We start from the raw sequence: 23,025 nt of genomic DNA on the forward strand, positions 1-23,025 counted from the left end.
TCTTTCTGGGAAGGTTTTTGAATCCCAGCCTAATTTCTTTAGTGTGTGTGTGTGTGTGTGTGTGTGTGTGTGCGCGCGCGTGTGTGTGTGTGTGTGTGTGTGTGTGTGTGTGTGTGTGTGTGTGTTTATAACTAGTCAGATGTTCTTTTAATTCTTGTGACAGATTTGGTAATTGGTGTCTTCAAAGAACTTATCTATTTCACTTATCAAGTTTATTGTCTTGAAGTTGTTTATAATATGTTCTTACAACACTACAGTGTCTATATGCACTATAGCAATATTTCTCCTCTCATTTCTGATGTTGTTAATTTTTGTCTTCTTTTCCTAATCAGTCAAACTAGAGTTTTATCCGTTTTTGATCTTTTGAAATAACCACCTTTTAGTGTCATTAATTGCATCTATTGTTAATCTGCTTTCTATTCAATTGACTTTTGGTCTTTATTATTTTCTTCCTACTTACTTTAGGTTTAAATCGATTTTTTTAATACCATTTTAAGTTAGAAACTTAGGTAATTGATTTTAGTCCTTCTTTGTTAATATGACAGTTTTTCTAAGCACTGCTTTAGCTGCATTCCACAACTTTTGTAGGTCATACTGTTTGTTTAAAATATTTTCAAATTTTCATTGTGGTTTCTACTTTGACTCATGGGTTATTTGTAACTGTATTGTTTAATTTCCAAATATTTGTAGATTTTCTAGTAGATATTTTATTGATTCCAGTTTAAATCTGCATGGAAAGAGAATATGCAGTTGATCCTTGAACGACATGGGGGTTAGGGACGCCTACCCTCCATACAGCCGAAAATCCTAGTATAATTTATAGTCAGACCTCCACATAGGCTCTTCCTCCATATATACCGTTTCTCGCTATCTGCGATTCAGTTCAGCATTTGTGAATTCAAACATCAGGGGAGGTGGGGATGGGAGATCATGTAGTAAGTAATGAAGTATTTACCATTTAAAAACTTCCATGTACAAGTGGCCCACGCAGTTCACATATACATTCAAGGGTCATCTGTACTGCCTGATTTCAGCTGAGACTTGTTTCATGGCCTATGGCTTGTATTGGTTAATGTTTCGTTTATACTTGAAAAAAAATTATCTTCTGCAATTGCTGACTCTTCTCTAAATATCAGTTGGCTCCATTTGGTTCAGGTGTTCTATATTCTTATTGATTTTCTTCTTTTATCATCTAAGGAAAGAGAAATATTGAAATCTCTGATTAAAACTGTGAATTTTTCTATATCTCCTTTCAATTATGTTAGTTTTTGCTTTGTGCATTTTGATGCTTTGTTATACACTTAAGATTTTATTATCTCCTTAATAAATTTTAAATGTCATTTGAGATTTTACATTTAAAGTAATTTAAATTTAAATGACATTTTTTAAAATTATCTTTTGATCTTAGAATATTCCTTGACCTGATGTCCATGCTATCTGATATTAATGTAGCCAATACATCTTTTTTGATTGGTGTTGCATGCTTAATTCTTTCTGCCTTTTAGGTTTGCTCTCCCTGTCTTTCATTTTTAAAGTACATTCTTGTAAATTGAATATAGTTGGCCCTCTGGCCTGATAATCTATCCTAACTAATATCATAGTACATTTAAACATAATATAATTATGTGAATATTGAATTTTTCTATGTATTTCATTCCTTTCTATTCCTTTTTTTCCTCTTAATCTGGCTTCTGTTGGATTTTTTTTTTTAGTAATCTGTTAATCTCCTTTATTTGCTTATCAGCCATGTATAGCTCATGTTTTATATTTTCATTGATTGCTTTACTGTATACGTTTTTAACTTATTATAGTCTCCCTTCAGATTATATTGTGCCACTTTACATGTAATATACGTTCCTTAAAACAGTTGAGTTCCCTTTTCCTCCTTCCCCTCCTTTGCTATTATACATTTTATTTCTACATTTTATATAATCAACTTATTTTTACATATACTTTAAGCGCCAAAATACATTGTAACTATTTATGCTTTAAATAGTTAATTATACTATAAAGAAATTTTTTTTTTTTTTTTTTTTTTTTTTGCGGTACGCGGGCCTCTCACCACCGTGGCCTCTCCCATTACGGAGCACAAGCTCCGGATGCGCAGGCTCAGGGGCCATGGCTCACGGGCCCAGCCGCTCTGCGGCACGTGGGATCCTCCCGGACTGGGGCATGAACCCGTGTCTCCTGCATCAGCAGGCGGACTCTCAACCACTGTGCCACCAGGGAAGCCCCTATAAAGAACTTATTAATGAAAAAATTATATATTTATTTTATTTTATTTTTTAATTTTTTTAAATTTTTACTTAAGGATAGTTGATTTAAAATGTTGTGTTAGTTTCTACTGTACAGCAAAGTGAATTAGTTAAACATATACCCATTCTTTTTTAGATTATTTTCCCATGTAGGTCATTACAGAGTATTGAGAAGAGTTCCCTGTGCTATACAGTAGGTCCTTATAAAATAGACAACTAATAAGGACCTGCTTAGTTATTTTTGTACATTTACCAGTACCAGCATTCTTCATGCCTTCACATAGACACCTGTTTCCATCTAGAACCATGTTCTTTTAACCTGAAGAACATCCTTTAATACTTCTTGTAGAGCAAGTCTGCTGGCAGCCAAATTTCTTAGATTTTGTTTGTCTGACAGTATATTTATTTCACCTTCATATGTGAAGGATATTTTCACTGAATATAGAATTCTATATTTTGTTTTGTTTTTTTCACTTTAAGGTAACGTTTCATTGTCTTCTGGCTTGCATTAGTTGTAATGGTATATCCAGGGAATTCTTAAATCTTTTTTCCGCTATATCTAATATGCCTGTTTCTTTTTGGCCACTATTTTTTTTATGATTCCATGCTTTTTACCTTTTATATTTTTAACTTTTTATTTTATACTGGAGTATAGTTGATTAACAATGTTGTGTTAGTTTCAGGTGTACAGCACAGTGATTCAGTTATACATATACATGTATTTATTCTTTTTCAAATTCCTTTCCCATTGAGGTTGTAGATAATATTGAGTAGATTTCCCTGTGCTATACAGTAAGTCCTTGTTGGTTATCTATTTTAAATATGGCCACTATTAAGATTGTTCTCGCTATCATTGTTTGCCAGCAGTTTGATTGTATTGTGCTTTGGTATGGCTTTCTTTATGCTTATCCTGTTTGGGTTCCAATGTACTTCTCAGATCTGTAGGTTTATGGTGTATATTAGATTTGGAAAAATTTTGAACACTGTGTCTTCAAATAATTTTTGTGCCTACACTCCCTTTTCAGGGAGCCTTTATTCTAGGACTAGACCAGCTTTATTTCTAATATGCAGCCTTTCTAGGTTCTCCTCCGAAGAGTCTGTATGTTCAGTAAGATACCTTCACTCTGATAGCATAGAATGCATCTGTCTTCTAACCCTACGCAAGCTCCAGTAGTTATGCAGTTTACAGGTCCTAGGTAATTACTCTTTTCCCAGCCTTGCGGAATTTCACCCCACTTATTTGCAACTTAGTAAAATATTTAGTTTCAGGCTCAAAGGAACACCTTTGCAGATTTTTTTCTTTTGCTTTTATCATATTTGTATTTTGGTTGGTTTTCCTAATTACTGTATCATAGAAAACAATGCATTGTTTGTTAATGGTTCACTTCGTTTCCTTGAAAAATACCAGAACTTTTAGGAAAAAAGACTTCATTTGTTTCTTAAGAATTTAGTAATTATCAGTTAACTATAGGATTTACAGAAACTCAAGACTTTAAAAGAATAGTGCAAGTAAACAGATCATTCTCCTTTAAACTACCATGATAGTTTCTGCCACAAAAATTTTTGACAGATGAAGGATGAAACAAATGAAACAGTTATTTTTGAGTGGCTCTAAGAAATTCTGTTGTAGAAGTTTTAAGTTGCCAATATTTGGTGTAATACCATGCTGCTTGATGTTAATGGATAGTGTTGTAGGAATTAGAAGGTAGTTAACTTCTGTAATAGAAAACAAAAAAATAATTGTGAAATAGCATACACTTGACACTACCCCCCACCCCGCTGCCCAAATTCCCTGTGTCCTATCAAAACTCTATTGTGTCCTACCTGCCAGGTACCTGGTTATTCCCATTTCTTTCCCTTGGGTCATTACATAAACTAGTAAGGTTTAAGGTAACGTCCAAAAGAGACGTAAAAGTGGAAACGAAAGACTTTAAGGGCTCAAAGACAGACAATAAGATGAACTGATAAATGATAGGGCTGATAGTTATGTGTAAACAGTGAGAGTATATAAGGAGGCTGTTGCAGCTTAAATAGGATGGCGGTCTCTACACAGCAAGCATAAATAAGTGAAATCCTCTAGGTTATGTCCCTCACACTATGTCAGCTTATGAAATATTTTGAAGCTCGTTGCTGTGTTGCTCCGTCTTCTCCAGTACTCAATAAAACAGATTCCAGCTGCCTTAGCCAGTTTGAACTCCATTCTCTGTGTCCTCATCTCGCTGAAGCCCTCGTTATCTGTGCTCTGCTTGAGTTCCCCCTCTCTGTGGTGGGGCCTGCTAAATATCTTCAGGCAGAAAGTCAAGTAATTTTAGAGAGCATTGGGTCTCCTCCTCTTAGGGATCACAGTTCTCTGTTGTCCATTGTCCAGTGTCTGGGAACAGTTGTTTCATATACTGTCTAGTTTTCTAGTTGTTTACAGGGGGAGAGATAGTGCAGTTCCAGTTATTCAGCTATGGCCAGAAACTGATTTTCTAAAAACGTTTTTAAAGCTAATGAATTAAAAACCAAAACCAGGAAACACCACACACCCAGAGTATTGAGTCTGCATATAAGGTTGCTCTTAAGCTTATAAATTGTGTGGGTTTTCAGATACATGCATGTGGCATTTGGGCGGGGAACGCTGAATTCCAGAATACCAGTTGAGTCTCAACATTATACTATAGTCACCACAAAAGGTTTTTAAGGCATTTTTCTTAGAGATTTTCAGGAAATATTCCTTTGTAATAGTGCTATGAATATATGTTGAGATACAGGAAAAAAGAATGGAATTATACTGGCCGCAGTACAAATCTAGGCCAAAAAGACTCTCAGAATATTTAATAGACCTTAGAGAAATACAAGGGCGTACTTTACCTTTTAGGCAAAATCATTATTTTTTTAATCAACCTAGCATTATCAGAAGTATATCCATTTGTAGATGGTAAGAGCTATTTGCAAAGTGTTGAGAGTTTTCTGGCAACATATTTCCCTTTCAAGTTTAAAATTCAAGGTAAACATTAGTACTTGTATATTTTTCATACATCTGAAAATATTTATGCTTAATATTTTATCTAAAACATTCTACTTTATATGCAGTATGTGATAAAGATATTACTTGGTAGAAATTAAGAGGTAAAATTTCAATATTTCTATTAACATGTTGCTTATAATAATTAGAATATAAACTACAGAAAAATCTCTTAGTGGACCAAAAAACCTTCACAGATAATTTATAATTTGCTTAATTAATTTAAATTTAAAAGGCAAATAACTAATAAGCAAATGAAAAATATCTTTAACATCAATAGCAAAAAGAGACTTTTCTAAAAAACTGGATTGTTCAAAATTCAAATCCTGATATTTCTCCTCAATCATTTTTTTTTGCTAGCCTTTCCAATCTCACTGTTTGCTTTTATAACCCACTGTTTCTCATACTAGAAACCTGGCATCATCTCTGACACTTCCTTTCACACAGGACAACCAAGTCATCATCATATTTTATCAATTTCATTCCTAAATTCCTCTTTGCACCCTTCTGTACTACCTTGAGCCAAGCCACCATTACTTTCCATTGGGCTACTATTCTGTCTTCTCTATACAAATTTGTCCTATGCAAGTCCCTTTTCTGTACAGTATTGTTCAAAATCTTGTATAGTTTTATATTTTTTCTTAGGAAAAAGCCTCTAAAAGTTAACAAGGCTTATAAGGTCTGGCTATTCCTTACTCTCCAGCCTCATGAGTTCATGATCCACTTGAGTACATGTGGCATCTGCACATTTGCTACCTGATTCTCACCAAGCTGCAGTGGTGACCTTGGCATCTGTAGTTCCCTCAGTCTTGAACACTCTTGCTTCTCTTTTCCCCTGGCTAGCATCCTCCATAAATGACATCCTTCAGGCAAGCCTTTCCTGATTCCTCCCTCACAAGTTTCAGCATAATTATAATTAGTTGGTTACTTATGACTTGATTAATATCTGGTTTGCTAGTTAGATGATAAGTTCTATGAAGCCGGAGAACATATTTCTGTTGTTCATTTGGGAAGTCCCAGAACTTTGAGTATTTCCTGATTTATAGAGGATGCTTGATAAGCAATGATTTAGGCATGATTAAATATTATACAAGAGAAAGGTGCTTTCAAGGAGTTGTTCAGAAATGGACACTCTTAGTCACTGTTATGAAAGCATAAATTCTTGCAAACTTTATGAAAATCAATTTGAAATTGTTTTTCCAAATCTTTAAATGTTTGATTTCTTTGACTCTGTAATTCCAAATCTGGGAATCTATCCAAGGGAAGTATTCAGGTATACAAATATTTAGTGTACAGTGTATTTATCTGAGCGTTATTTACAATATTAAAAAGTTGGAACTCCTCAAACATTCAGTAAATAGAGATTAGCTTAAATAATATTTTGGAAGATTTATTGGCTTATTATCAAAACATTTTCATAGCATTATGACATAAAAACCTTCAATGAATCTTCATGTAAATGTTTTTGAAAGAGAAATTCAAATATAGGGGAGAGTTTAAAGTTTAAATAAAAAATAAAATCATTTGGAAAAAACATAAGGTATCCTTAATTTTAAATGATAATCATGGCATGTCACTTCCATGTTATGAATCTCATTTAAATAGTAGCACAGATCAGGTCAAAAAAGAAAAAGAGAAAAAAAAGTATAGGTAAACAAAGTTACTCCACAAAATTTCATACAAATGATGGCTGTTTGTGGGTGAGAATTAGCATTTATCCTCCATTCTTGTACACAATAAATCACAAACTAGGGATGTTTAAAGGTTCTGAGTTCTGTTTTTAGAACTAACACATTATCTTTGAATTGTTTTGTATTGAACATAACCCTGTCATTCTGATCTGTTAACATTCCGTGTCATGATCTTTCTGTCATCACACTCTTTCCTGGGTGGCATAGGAGATACAGAGCATGTATAAGATGTAGTACCAGCCTTCACATTGTTCATAGGATCATTGCATAGACAACATAGACACACATAGCCTTTAAAATAATAATATGTTGTTAAAGAATAAATGATTAAGGGACACAAAATAAGGTTATAGACATCGAGTGTTCAAAGGAGGTTGGAGGAGGCAAGGATAAACGTGACTGTATGGTTTGTGGACAGCTTCAGGAGAGAAGGAGAACTTCCTATGGCATTTGCTGTGATTGCAGACTTTCCCAAAGAGGAGATGCCTCATGTTTTGCATCAGGGAGCGTTGACCATTTAGTTTAGAAATGAATGAAATGCTTTTAACAAAATCATGCAAAGTGGATAGTGATTAATGATGCTGACTTGTTAATCTCATAATATTTTATAACTTTTTTATAGCTCTCCGAGACACTGGAAAACAGTCTATTAATAGTGACTGGAAGATTGAACACTCTGGAGCATTCAACTTAGCGGGAACTACTGTCCATTATGTAAGACGAGGTCTCTGGGAGAAGATCTCCGCCAAAGGTCCTACTACATCACCATTACACCTCCTGGTATGAGGGAACGAATCGATAACATTGCATAATCAGCTTCCTATGACAAAGGACATTCCCACCGTGCCTTCTCTTATCTTTTTTCCAAATTTGAATTGTCAAGTAAACATTTAAAATTATTTAAGAGGTGGGTTTTTAGGGTTTTTTAATGTGTTCGAAATCAAGATGTCTAAAAATGGAAATTATTATGAAAGGAACACGATATTTTAGGGAATTCACAGACTCACAGTAGAAGTGAATTAGCAGGCAATAAGGTTCCTCTTTCCCTAAAAGCATATGTTTACTAACCAGAGTGGATGTCTATAAAGAGAGTGCTATAATATGGCAAACCGTAACATTTCATACATCTGTGAAATGGGCATTGCCTGAATCTGTATAAAATACCTTTGATAAAATGGTATTGGTCCCAGGGGAAAACATTTGGTAAATATCTAACAAGGCTTCCAATTACCCCATTGTGTTCTTACTAGGTTAAGTGATTCCTGTAAAGAATTATGATAATTTGAATGCTTGGGATAATAAGTTTCTTTACCATGTAGCAGAAGACTAGGTCTGAGTTTGGAGTGAAAGAATCAGGACATTGGGGCTCTGCGCCCTTGCTCATGGCAGGTTCACATACCTCTTTTGACCTTGATCATTGCAGTCAATGCTAATGGCTCAGGAGTTTTTTCTTCTGGTGGCAAAGTCTGAGATTCACACACTTCAACACCTCTTTGAGTCCACACATAAAAACAACTCTAAAATACAGCCAACTGACTGTTTATTTGGAGTGTAGTGTACCACATTATTTAATATCTCCACACAATTAAAGTTGAATTCTTCCTCAACTGGAGACATCTGTGTTGCCAGTATAGCAGCCAGAGGTTCAAATCTCATACTGGCCCATTTGCTTTTCCTACTTTAACATGCCTGCAAATCACCTGGGGTTCTTGTTAAAATGCATATTCTGGGGAGGAACCTGAGACCTGCATTTCTAACCATCTCCCAGGTGATGCCACTACTGCTGGTCCACTGACCACATTTCAAGTAAGAATGTTTTAGAGAACTGCAGGCAATAGACTTTACCAACAGGAATATGCATAAAGGGAGCAGGGTGAGTTGCATGGGGGCCTTCTGTTCCGAATCTTAATACTAGTAATAATATACACCATCAAGCACTGAGAGTCAGACCCTATCCAAAAGTGCTTTATGTTCATCATAGCACTTAATTCTCAAAATAACCCTGTGTAGTATGTATTATTATTACTCCGTTTTACAGATTAGAAAACACTAAGTATGTAAAAGGTTAAATACTGTGCTCAGTGCCTCCCAGTAAGTTACTTAGCTTTGAATAAACTAGGTGTTAATCCATCTTCTATGCTGCCTCTCCTGATGCAAAGCTTAAATCTAAGTTCTTTACACCAGACAGCCTTGGATCATGAGTATGCATATACTTTAAATAATTATTTTGTTCATTCCCCCACAGTTCCTCTGGATCCTTTTATTTAATTTAAATTGGAAACTCCAGTCTGTGCCCTCTGCCATCTGGAGAGAGGAAAAAAAAAAAAAAAGACTAAACAAACATTGTATGACCAATATCTGGCTCTTTCCATGACTGGGTCACTTAGAATAACAACATTATCAACAACAAACATTTGTTTAATGATTGGGCTTCAGAAAACGCCATCAGGTTGCCTCCCTTATTACATTAATGTAAACTACGTTTTTTTTTTAATGGAAGAAGACTGAGGCTCTTTTAGTGAGCCTCTAATTCAGAATCTTAAAACAATATATGTGAGACCTCAGTGTTGGGCAGAGGGAGTTTCCTTGCTGCAGAATCCTTAATTTGACTGGTAATTACCAAGGTTTTTCCTGGAAGCATGAAACATAATTAAAGTCAGTGAACTATGTCTAAAAGAAGGCATCTATGTGACCTGGATTTATTCAGTAATCCAAGGAAAACTGCACTTCTAAGATATTTTTCTTTAATGACTATTACAGATTGAAAGCTGGTACTGAATTTTGAAAGGCAATACCTTCTGCTGCCATGCTTCAGTATGTGCCCCTCAACTGTAACGCGGTCACACTTTCCTTCTTGCAAAGAATACTGCCAAGTTCAAATGGTTTAAGAAAGAGCTAATGATTTTTTAGCCAATGTCTTTATTTTAAATGGCATTAGGTATTCAAGGACAATCTAAAGTTCTATCGATGAAAAGGTAGTTTTTTAAGAAAAAAAGACATGATTTCACTTAATTAAATAAGTTGGCAAATAATTTATTTATATGTTCATTTCATCAATTTGAAAATCATGTAATAGTCTGGTTATTTCCATAAACAAGGTGAGTCCATCTCTCTCTTTTTTAGCTCATTTAGCTGAAAAGTCACTGGCAACATGAAATGAGATATTTAAAGCCAAAATAAGCACTGTGATATACTTAGAAGTAGGATCCAGCATGTTAGTATATATGAATTTTTAAAGTATTATTTTTATTGTTGATATAGTTGATTTATAATGTCATCATACTAGTTCCCCAATCCACATATTAAAATGTATCTTAGTATTTCTGATAATATATTGAGGCAGAATCTTAAGAAAAAGAAGTAAAGAAAATTAACCCTGGGCTCATTTAAATTTTTTCCTATTAAGTGTTAACTCTGTAACCTGTCATTACAACCACCTTGATACAGATTAAATATTTAAGTTTTCTAATACTTCAACATAATTTAAAATTTAGATATATATGTTTTTATACATCACAGCGTGTCATATAGACTGCTTCCATAAATCCTCAGATCCATAGAAGTGATATATTCCATGAGCTTGTTTGACATATTTGGTGAAAATGTATTTATAAAGAAACATATATTCTCATTCATTCTTTTATTTAAAATGAGTATATTTCAGGTATTTTTCTTTCATTTAAAACATGTATGCTTGCCCATGATGATGCAGTTCTTAGCTTGATACTGGGTACCATGGGAGAACAAAGCAGACATGGTCCCTGCTTATGATTTAGTCCATGTAGCCCAAAGTTCAATCATTCTCATACATCCTTTATGGTTTCTTACACTGTTTACATATGTGTACATAACTGTACCATTATTAAGTTAATTTGCAGTTAGAAGTTCTTTTTAACGTAAATTTCTTTTCAAAGGAAATGATCTTTATTATAAATGGAAAATTAGTAACCTTGCCAAAGTTAAACTGTAAGCATACATGGAATAAAATTCTTGTCCTCTAATTGGCTTAGAAGTTCTCTGCCCTTATGGAGTGAAATGATTTCCAAAATCTTCTCTTCCTCTGTTGACACAGCGACTTATTATTCATCTTTCTCTTTTATATGAGTGGAACGGCTTCATTTGATATTAGATCGTGGGTTATATCTTGATGTTATGTAGGACACATGTCCCTGTCCCCCCTACTAAAGTCATCTCATACTTGTACCATGCTTTGAGAGACTGTCTAGTCCATCAACTTGGGAGAAAGTGATGTGGTATCTCTGACCTTATTCAGGTGGCCTATGTTTTCCATGCTGTCTTTAGCTCAAAGGTAAGTGTGTAACTCCAGTGATTTCAGAAGCAGGACAATTTTAACATTTAAGCATAATATCTCAAGTCTACTATGTATTAAAGGAGCATGCACACCATGCAAAAAGCATTTTAAGGTATTCGTATCCTTAGTTTTATGCTTTACATTGAATATGCTCTACTTTGATCCATCTGCCTTGATCACTATTATATATTATAGGTGCTGCTGTTTCAAGACCAGAATTATGGTCTTCATTATGAATACACTATCCCGTCAGACCCTGTACCAGAGAATCAGAGCTCCAAAGCACCTGAACCCCTTTTCATGTGGACACACACAGGCTGGGAAGATTGCGATGCCACGTGTGGAGGAGGTGAAGTATTTTTCAGTATTTACCTTTCCAAAACAGCTTCTTTTCTGATTAACCATTGATAATTAAGACAGGTCCATAACCCCTTATCTAAAATTTCAAACTCCATAAAGGATTGGAAACTGAAAGTTTTTTGCGACACGTTTAGTGCCTAAATCCCTGAACTATTTTGCAGCAAAAACTGGCATGAATTGAAGAAAGGCTACGTACAGTTGTTACATATGTCACTCAATATGGTCACTCATTGCATTGCTTTGCATAAATATTAACACTTATGGAGGCTGCCCTAGACACCATACAGGTTGTTATGTCATATACTTACACTTTTATATTTACTTGGGACACTATACCATTTAGAGTTCAGAGAGATGGGAAGAAACCAACAAAGCATATTAAAATAAGTAGCCAACAACATTGGAGAAAAAACATGCAAATGAGAATGCTTTTCTGTAAGGCAAGTGAGAAAGTATTTATTACAAGAAAGAGAGAATGATCAACTGTATCAAAAGCTGCTAATAAGTCAAAAATAATGTGCACTGAAATTGACTATTACATTCAAATATATTTATTGTATTTCAAAAGATATTATATTTTTATATTTGAAACATAGAGGTCAATGATGACTCTGTCAAAATTACTTTTAATGATTTGGCTCAAAAGACTAAGTGGAGTGAATTCAAGAGAAAATAGCATGTGATGAATTGAAGAAAGGACTAAAGGTAACAGGAAATTTTACTGAAACAAGAAAGCAGAGAAATGTGGCATTAGCTGGAAGGGAATATGAATCAAAGAGTTTGTTGTTGTTTTTAATAGGGGAAATTATACATGATGATTTCCCAATGTGAGTTTTCTAGAATAGAACAGAAAACTAGTGGTGCAAAGGAGAGAGCAAAAAATTTCTGGAGTGATATCCTTAAGTTGGCAGGATGGATGGAATGGAATAGTTGGCTTTGGATAGAAATATGGAGAGCCCATCACTAGTAACAGGAGAAAATACAGTATTTTGAACAGAAGCAGATGTTGGAAACTTGTGGTGGTACTCTTTTGGTTGCATCTATTTTATCAGTAAAGGCCATTTTGCTGCTATTAAAGGTGAGAAAGGAGATATGAGAATTTTGAAAAGAGAGGAGATGTGAAGTGGTCACTTAAGAGAGTGAGAGAATGAATGAAATGGTACATGTATTTTGACTTTATGGTAGCATTGATGGTCCACTTGAAGTTGACAGTCATGAATTTAGCTTGACATACATATCATAATGATACTTACCCTCCAACTGTGTACAGCATACAGATGCACTTGTGGTACAAGTTTTGGAATTGCCATGTGAGTGTAATAAAACAAAAGGAGAATCCGCTTGACCTGAGGTTGTATGTAAGGAGTTGAAAATGATTGGCCATGGAATTTAGTTGTATAAGGAGGAAACTAAAAATACAAAGGACTTTGAAAGACAGTGAAAAGGTGGTAGCACTAATGGATTTTAGGGCCTGGTGGAGTTAAAGAACTTTTAGATTCAGGGTACTTAAGGGAGAGGGCTGGAAATACAGGAGATGGTGACAGAAAATAGAGCTAAGAGTATGGAGGGGATATAGTTATTAGTAATAACAAGACCAGGAGAGTTAGTGGCTTCAGTGAAGTGAAAGTACAGATCTTTGGGAAGAGAAGTGTGCCCGGAACTGAGAGGCCTCAGTGTTGGAAGAATCGTTCAAATGGCTATAATAATTACCAAAAAAATGTGTTAGGAGCAGTATTAGAAAATAGAACAATAATCCAGGAGGTAAAATCTTAGAGTAAAAAGAGAGATTGAATCAGGGGTTGGTGTTCGGTTACAGCAAGAAGGGGACTGCACTGCATAGTCTGCTCCAAAGCTGTAGGTTTAGGAAGAAGGAAGGGAGAATGGTCTGGTGGTGACAGCGAGGGGCATGGACACCCATGCTCTCTAGATGTAACGGTATGGGGTGTAAGCAAGAAAATGGCCACCCCACTGGTGGCGGTAAAGGAAGCAAGAAACAGTGTCCTCAGGAGAGAGGAAAAGGGTACCGGGAACATCCAGACGTTTGGAGGCTGGGGAGGAACAACTTCTGCTGCAGCACTTGGAGCTCTGGGGTCACCAGAGCAAAGGCAACATGGTAGGCAGGGGAAGGGAGACATTATAAAGAGCATACTTTGCTCCCAGGGGTACAGAGTAATTATAACAAAAGGATTTCTAGTCACTCACAATTTAAAAGCTTGTAGCAATCACCCTTGGCACAATGAAATTTTCATTGGCCATGTTTCCCTGGGGTCCCATTATCACCATGTGACTTGGGATCCTGTGTCCTCGGTCCTCTCCTGCTGATGACCCCATGTACACCCAAATTCCTATTCCTCTGCTTCTCCCATTTCTTACTGATGTCAGGGCCCATTTCATTTAAGGCGTTCTGATTCACATCCCCTATCCATAAAAAAACAAAAACACAAATAGAAACAAACATATTTAAAGTGAAGATCCACAGAGTTAGAACTTTCTTCTTTAATATAACTCAGCCGCCATTCCGTGATGGGTTATCTGGAAATGGAGCAACTAAAAGGTTGCTGGTTCCTGTTATTGCACTGAAAGGCAGTCATTAAAATCTGTTTACATCTGAGACTCTAGACAGGAAAGTGTTTGCCCAGTGAATTTTATTATACTCATTTTTTTTTTCATTCTGCCATAATTGTGGTCTAGTAAAAGCTTCAGAAGTAAACATACAGAACTTGTCAGTCTTCAGTTTGAACAAGCGAATTTTTAGGGTTAAAAATTTTTTCCAAAATCACATTAATTGGAACCTAGAATATGTTTTGTCAATTGTCAGGCCTTAAGAAATAGAGGTTCAATGTAAATTATTTTAGTTTCAAGGTCAGAAGGGCTTTTAGATATTCTTGAGCATAACTTCATAATTATTAACATGAGAAAAGTGAAGTGCATTAGAGATTGAGACTTCCCAAGGTCACAGGCCCAATGTGGGAGGAGCCAAGATTAGAATCCAGGACTCCAGAGTTCAAGTCTTCTTTCCTCCATGTTATATACTTCCTTCAAGAGCAGTTCAGGGGTTTGGTGTCATTTCTTTCCACAAAGTATGTATAGCATGTCCCTTAGAGATTACATAGGTTTTATTTGTTTTTTTTTTAATTAATTTTTATTGGAATATAGTTGCTTTACAATGTTGTTAGTTTCTACTGTACAGCAAACTGACTCAGCTGTACGTATACCTATATCCCCTCTTTTTGGGATTTCCTTCCCATTTAGGTCCCCACCGTACATTAAGTAGGGTTCCCTGTGCTATACAGTATGTTCTCATTAGTTATCTATTTTATACATAGTATCAATAGTGTATATGTGTCAGTCCCAATCTCCCAGTTCCTCCCACCCCCCCTTTCCCCTCTGTATCCATACGTTCTCTACGTCTGTGTCTCATTTATACTTTGCAAATAAGATCATCTATACCATTTTTCTGGATTCCACACATATGCGTTAATAGACGATATTTGTTTTTCTGACTTCACTCTGTATGACAGTCTCTAGGTCCATCCACGTCTCTACAAATGACCCAGTTTTGTTTCTTTTTATGGCTAATATTCCACTGCATATTTGTACCACATCTTCTTTATCTATTCCTCTGTTGATGGACATTTAAGTTGCTTCCATGTCCTGACTATTGTAAATAGAGCTGCAGTGAACATTGGGGTGCATGTGTCTTTTTGAATTATGGTTTTCCCTGGGTATATGCCCAGTAGAGGGATTGCTGGGTCATATGGTAGTTCTATTTCTAGTTTTTTATGGAACTTCCATACTGTTTTCTATAGGGGCTGTCCCCGTTTACACTCCCATCTACAAACAATAAATGCTGGAGAGGCCGTGGATAAAAAGGAACCCTACATAGGTTTTCTTTGGATTCAAAGAGATGTTTTATTTAATATGTTAAATAAGAATTTAGATATGTCCTTACTTTTATTTCAAATGACTTATTTTATAAAATAGTCCTAATTATAAGCAATCTCTATATGATTTGCACTTGAATAAACCTTCTCTCTCAAATCTGTTCCATTGTGTTTAGTCAACAGTTTTCAATTATCTCTGACTATGTTAATAGGACGTATATTCATTTCAATGCCAAAGTATTTCTGGGCATTTGGATATTATTTTCCTTTGCAGTTCATAAATAAAGTGGATGGACAAGGTTTCAAGAATCGCATTATTTCTGACTCCGTTTCGTCGATTTTATAGCCAGAAAGAGCTTTGTAATCTTTCAGCATATTCATGAATTAGATGAGAGTAAGTTCAAAGCACAGAACATTGGAAACAGACTCATGTAAAATTTATCTTCAGCAGCAAAGAGGAATAATAGAACTATTCTACTTCACAGAAATATTAAGCAAGAAAGAGCAAATAAAGTATCACAGGGCAGTATAAAATTTCAGTGTTCGACATGTTATTTTTTTTAATACAATTTTAAGGCATCACATTCCGGAAATAAGTGGGAAAAAGAAATTTTTAAAAAATACCTAATGTCCAGTAGCTAAATTTTTATCAATATCTTTTACATCAGTATCTCAAACTAAGTTTTAAAATTACCCAAATAAGAGTTAACTGATTATGCATTTCTATTAATTTATTAATACCAGTTGTTACAAGATAACAAAAGCCTAAGATATAAAAACTTCTTCTTTTAGAAGAAATATTAATTTAAAATACCTAGTAATGCTGGTGATCTCAAGTAAATTTTTCCAGCAGTTTAACTTGTACACTTTTCATCATGATCTTGTCAAATTCAAATCATAGTTCCAGAAAAATTTGAATGGATATATCATTTTGTACTTTAGCATTGGCCATTGATATTAGTCCTTTTATTTTCAAACATCGTAAAACATATTTGTGAAATAAATGTTTACTTTGCATTGGTGTTCTAAAATATCTAAAAATCTTTGAAGGGATGTTTTAAATTTATTTTGGCACCTTAGAAGTAGGGGTCAGTGGATAAAGGATTTTTTTGACATAAAAGACTGTTTGAAATGATCTTGGTCTTCAGAGACATCAGGGATCTATCATTCCATAATATCTGATGGTTTTTTGTGGAGTTAGCATTCCACATACTATATACAGTAACTGCATTACTCTAGGACTTTTATCTAGTAGATGAATTAATGAAATAAAACCTTGAATGAAGGCCCCCAAATTTAATAACGTGTTTTGAAATAAATGAAGAGTTAAACATGCTTTTAAGAAATCTGAATAGATACAATTTGAAGGGGAAAAAAAATAAGTCAGCATTCCACATTCTTCACATTAGTCCAAATCCTGCTAGCTTATGACTCTCATGCTGTAAACCTTGTATTGTGGTATCTTCTAGACATGGCTTTCCTTGTCCATGACCAGGTTCTCAGGAGGCATCCAAGTTTGGGGGTCTAAATTGAGGAAGTATTTCAGTATACCAATACCTGTATCTTATGAAGGGTGCTGGGTTTTTTCCTGTTTTTCCCTTTCACAGGCACTTTGCATGTACCAAAGTAAATGTTATTAGCCAAAGAAAACGCACCAAAATATATTTTTGCTCTTCTCTGCATTATTTTGTTTTAGTAATATTTAGTGCCATTTTGTATCCTATTGATGCTTTCTTTACTTAAATTAATAGGAATGTTTATATTAATGTAAACTCTTTATAAACTTGAATTTAACACCTAAATAATAATCCATGTATTAGATTTGCCATATATAATTATTTCCCATAATTATTCATTTAGTTTGCACATGATTTTTTACCATCTTAGGAAACACAGTGTTGAGATGTACCTCTTAGTACAGGAAGTACTTTGAGCTTGAATTACATGTTTATATTTCATTTGTTGATTCCTTTACCAATACTGACTGTACTTGCACTTTTGCTGGATGATTCAAAGATGAGTACTTTCTGTTTTTAGAAAATTTACTATCCACCTAGTAGGGGTTAGATAATAAGAAAACACCATACAGAGTGATATGGGGAATTGTAAAAAGCCTTCCAGGGATATGCATAGTTGCAAAGGCCCTGGGGTTAGTGAGAATGTTTATTACTAGAGTGAAAAATATGAGGATCAAGCTGTGGGAAATTATTTGACCAAAAAAGTAGAGAGAAGGTAATTCGTGAAGGTACTTAAGTGTTATGCTAGCACTCAAGTTAAATTTAACTTGAAGGTTAGGGGATTACATTAAAATATTTGTGTGTATGGAAATGACAAGATCACATTGGATTGTTTATTGAGTGTTATGAACAATACAAAATACAATTTTTTATTAAAATAAAAAATGAAATTGTCATTTTAATATTAAGCCCAAACCTTGAAGGAAAAAATGTTTTATAGAAATGTAAAAAGAATGGCTAAAAATTAAAGGACATGACATGACATTAAAGGACATGACATTATGTAACTCTAAGAAGTGCTCAGAAAAAAGACCTTCTTCATCATTAAAGTATTTTTACTTTTGGTTCAATTGCTTGCTAGTCATTGTTAGTTCAATAGAAAATAATTAAGTAAAAATTTTTAAAGAAGAATGTAAAGACAGATGACTATATATAGTCTCTTTCTTATAGACTTCCCCAGTTTTAGTAAAACATTTGGATGAATTGTTGTACAAATTGTGGTCCATCCACAGCAGGATTTACTAGTTGGCAGTAGAAAGAAACAAATGATTGATACAACAATGAAGATGTACCTCCAAGGGGATCATGCAGAGTAAAAAAGTCAGTCCCCAAAAGTTATACACTGTATATACACTGTATATAACAGTTTTCAAAACATTCTTGAAAATATTATAGGAATGGAGAACAGGTTAGTAGCTGCCGGACTCATTGAGTGGTGGATGGTAGGGGAAGTGGGTGTGGCTCTAAAAGGGTAACTGGAGGGATTTTTGTGGTGATGGAAATATTGTACATCTTGACAATATCTATGTCAGTGTGCTGGTTGTGATACTGTACTCTAGTTTTGCAAGTCATTACCACTGTGGGGAACTGGAAAAGGGTATTCAGATTCTCTTTATTATTTCTCACAAGTAGATGTGAGTATACAATTATTTCAAAACTAAAAAGTAAAAATTTTTTTAAAAGTTTGAAATGTCCCATAACATACAGAGAATTTCAGTTATGCATATTAAAACACTGTACCCACTCCCCAGATTGTTTCTACATGTATGATGCAGGTTTTAGAAATGTGATCTACCTGAGTAGACTATAGTTTTATTAAAAATTTCCATTTCATGAGTTAAATACAGAGCATAGAAAAAAAATCAATTTATCACTGAGATTGGAAAAGAAGGAACACAACATAATGTGTACTCTGTTCAGTGTCTTCAGAGAACAAAGAAAGAATCAGTAAATAAAAATTACCCCTCCTTTTCAGATTTTGCCCAAATTTGGTAATAAGATGAATATATAATGGTTATTGTATTTTATTTGTAATTATGTTCAAAACAGATTTCCCCAATACTGATTTAGTGGGAATGACCCAGAGATGAAATTAATTCCCATAAAGCAAATAATACACTGTCAACAGCTTGCAGCTACTCAAGGTTCAGGCAGAAGGCCAGTTACTTCATCACTTTCTGTTCATCCCTCGGTTCTACAGTACTGGATGCGTTGTAAATACTGCTGTTAGATGCTATAATGGAAATTTCCTCTGTTGGCTGGGACATAAAACTATATAAAAGAAAAAAATCAAACAATAACATTTCTGTATGGCTTTAAGATCCTAGTTGTATTTTCATAGGCATAATGTGCCTGTAACTGAGCATTAGATTTCTTTTCTTGATTCTCCTGTCTTTGTTCAATGAAATTTTTAAAAAGTAGGGCTAATCCCTCTTCTAGCTGCCAAAAAACTTATGATGTGAGGGTCTTTGCTACAATGTAGATGGAAATGTTCCAATTCGTGCTCACATGCCTTCATACTTTTTTAGAGCACCAGTAAGGTGCTCCCTGTAATGGCACCAGTACCTGTATCTCTTTTGATATATCAATACTTAAAAGATTTTTTTCAAAAGCTCAATATGTTACCTCTGGACCAACATAACTAAGGTTAGATATTTTCTGAGTAAAGGAAAAAATGCAGTGTAATTTGCTCTGAGTTACTCATTCTGTGGCTACACTGAAGTTCAGCAAAGACTCTCTGGGTATTGTCTGTTTGTCATCTTTTTGTGCTGTAGTTGGCAAAAAGCATTAAATTTAAATTAGTTTAGACAACTACATCTATTCTGTAAAAGAGTGTCTTATAACTATGAGGTTTTAAATTAGATTTTAAAACTAATATTTATATTTCATAAAAGCAACATTTATTTTAATCCTACTTTTAGGTAGGCATCATTGTCATGTAGAAATAATACTTACATATGCTAGCATTATACAAAATTTGTGTTACACCTATTTCATAAAGGTCATATAGGAGCACCTGAGGCATAGGAAACTAGGTGGAAGTTGACCAAAAGCTTCCCAAATTTTCACATTTAGGTAACTCCTACCTAGTAAAGCCAGTTTCTTCTGTGAAGAAAAATTAATATCATAAGTCATTTCTGCTTATCTAGCAGCTTATTTGAAAATTATTTGAAGTTGGTGGGTATTGAACACTATTATGATTAAGTCTAATGCCTCACCCCACCCTTCTTGACCTACCAAGGAATAGCCTGGACAGCCCTTAAACATTTGCCTGGGGCTTATAAGGTTGCCTTTCCTCTACACATTAGCATAAGCTTACCTGACTGCATGAGCTGCACAGGTCAGGCTAGTGGACCTCTGAGACGTGGCTGTTGCATTAGTTAGGCAGCTGGCACTCCACATAAAGTCCTTGCCCCAGAGACCGCAATCCAGCCCATGCTCCATTTGCCAAGTCATGCAGCCTTGTTCCAAGGCAACTTCTCGGTGGAGAAAGGAGCACCTGGGGGGTACCTTTTACTTATCTATGGTTGGTTGTCCATCTCAAGGCCCTCCCCATTGTTGGCCCATTGGTGCACCCTTCACTGAGTGCCACAGAGTCCTGGTTGAAGGCATGCCTTTTCCCTCTCGAAGGAAAAGACCTTTTACCTGCTTGGCACTCTTGTCTGTCTTGAGCTCCCATAGAAAAAATTGCATTGCTCCAGAACTCTGGGATTCTCCAGATAGAAAATAATTTAGCCAACATTGTGCTGCCTATGCTAGAAGATGGAACTAAAGATCTAAATGTTTTCAATAACATGACATGCAGTGACCACAGATATAATTATTAGTTAATCCACATATGTATGTAGATATAGTCATGTTTTTATACTACAAGTTGTCATGGGACTATGCTCAGTGTTGTTGAGAGGGTAATCAAGGAAAGATCCTGAACCTGTTTCTATTCTTTTGCCTTCCACTTGGTTACCCCTGTCTCTCCCAATCCCCCTCAAGTCAAAGTAAAAGATACTCAAAAGTTATTCAAAGTAGCTCTCTCTCTCTCTCTACATCCTTTCTTGATGCCAGCCTCCTTCTCTGTTAATTAAAGAACGGAGTGACCTCTCTGCCACAAGCCCAGGCTGTCCTGTTTGGCATGACCAGTATGAATGCTCTGAGCTTCCTAATTATCATTGCATGGTAGTCATAAGCTCCTAACTAATGGGCCCTTCAATAGTGACCCAAAAGACTTGTGATTTTTTTTTCTTAATCCTTCATGACCTGTCTGGCTTTAAAATTATTGGCTGATTTAATTATTTTATAATGTCAAACAAGTTAAATTAAATTATTAAATCCTATATAGATATTTAAACTTTTTTAGAGAAACAGAATCAGCACATATGTAGTAGGCTTTTTCAGTGTAAGATGAAATAATAAGTGTCGTCAAGCAAGTGTGCTTATAGGGCTCTAAGCAAAATGAATACAGCATACAGAGAAAGGGGAAAAGCCAGTTTTCTGAAAGCTGGTGGAAAATGGGAAAACTCCCATGGCTTTTCTTAGAGAACAGGATAATCATTAGGGAATGAGGATTTCTTGAATTCTTGGGGTCTTTACCAGAAGTGACAACAATATAAGTCTGAGTTATATTCAAGAGAAGCTTGCTTCCCATAACTTACCCCCTGATGGTATACAGCCAGATGGTAAAATGTGCACACGTTTATATGCATATTTATGTGCACAAAGGTTTCATACAAATACTGCTTTCCACCACTGAATGCTAAAAGATGGCACAGTCCTTTATAAAAATCTTTAAATAACATCTTATCAACTTATGCACCATAATCCCTTTGTATTATAAAACTTGCCATTTAATTGCTAACAAGAAAAAAAATTATCTTCCTTAAGCCTAGAGTTACATTTTGTTATATAAATTATAAAAATATCATCCTCATTGATCTAACCTAAAATTTGTTTAAAATATGAAAATTACAAGTCTAGGAATACCTCGAATAAACATGCATATAAGACTATGCAATAAGTCCATTGCATAGAGGCCTAAAATAACATTTCTTTTTATGTTTCTTTCCTCTTTTCAGGAGAAAGGAAGACAACAGTGTCTTGCACGAAAATCATGAACAAAAATATCAGCATTGTGGACAATAAGAAATGCAAATACTTAACCAAGCCAGAGCCACAGATTCGCAAGTGCAATGAGCAACCGTGCCAAACAAGGTAACCCTGTCCCACCACTCATTAACAAAATCCCATTTTCTTAAAAACAATGCAGTGGATATGTACCAAAATGTAAGGCTTTAAATAAGCAAGGTCTAAGAAAGAAAGATAATCAACTTGATGGAATGAGTGTTAGAAAACCACGGTTAGGATTGACTTCAACTTCAGCTGCTGTCCACAGTGTGAAGACAACTCCTAACTGGATGGCAGAGGAGTATTTAAAAGTATTTGGTAACCTGTTGGTCACCTCTTCAAAAATCTGGTTATTTGGTTGAATTCAGCTACTCATTCCTAAATTCTCCAAAATGGTGTTTTAAGCACTTGCCAATGACGATATAAACTAAAGTGGGACTGGCCAGGACCCAGTCCCCTACACAACAGTGGGAGCATTTGGTCCTTCTGGTCCCCAAGGCTAGATCCTCACTTCCTCACCCCAGCGTCCCCAGGGCAAACTGTTTGGTTCCTGATCTCTGATCGCCAGATTCCCGACCTGGGTCCTAGTTTTTCGAAAGTTGGTTGCTTCGGTCCCATGTGACTTCCCCAGTGAGTAATAAGCAACAAAGCAGGGAAGAAACTCATGAGTAGGGGATAGAACCGCAATGCTGAGCACCGTAAAGTGGTGTAAAAGAAAGGCTACGCCTCAGTAACCAGCAGAGATGGGTGAATGGAACCTTAGTATGATTTGGGGGTGAGCTTGCAGCAAGGCTGTGCAGAATGGTTTCAGGCACAGGGCTCCCGAAAATCTCTGTGCTTTCATATAAAAATTAATGTTGGGCTTGAGTGGAACTCAGCCC

At 35.3% G+C, this 23,025-nt stretch overlaps 1 protein-coding gene across 1 annotated transcript in view; it reads left to right on the forward strand.

The window, feature by feature from the left end:
- The window catches only part of ADAMTS19 (ADAM metallopeptidase with thrombospondin type 1 motif 19), a 280,168-nt gene that overhangs the window by 218,287 nt on the left and 38,856 nt on the right, over positions 1 to 23,025 (forward strand). Inside the window, exons 17-19 of the mRNA XM_079916812.1 lie at positions 7,576 to 7,733; positions 11,461 to 11,614; positions 22,096 to 22,231. Coding sequence (XP_079772938.1) covers positions 7,576 to 7,733; positions 11,461 to 11,614; positions 22,096 to 22,231 — 448 coding nt within the window. The remainder of the gene's footprint in view (positions 1 to 7,575; positions 7,734 to 11,460; positions 11,615 to 22,095; positions 22,232 to 23,025) is intronic.

Source organism: Stenella coeruleoalba, assembly GCF_951394435.1.
Source record: "Stenella coeruleoalba genome assembly, chromosome: 3".
Lineage (NCBI taxonomy): Eukaryota > Metazoa > Chordata > Mammalia > Artiodactyla > Delphinidae > Stenella > Stenella coeruleoalba.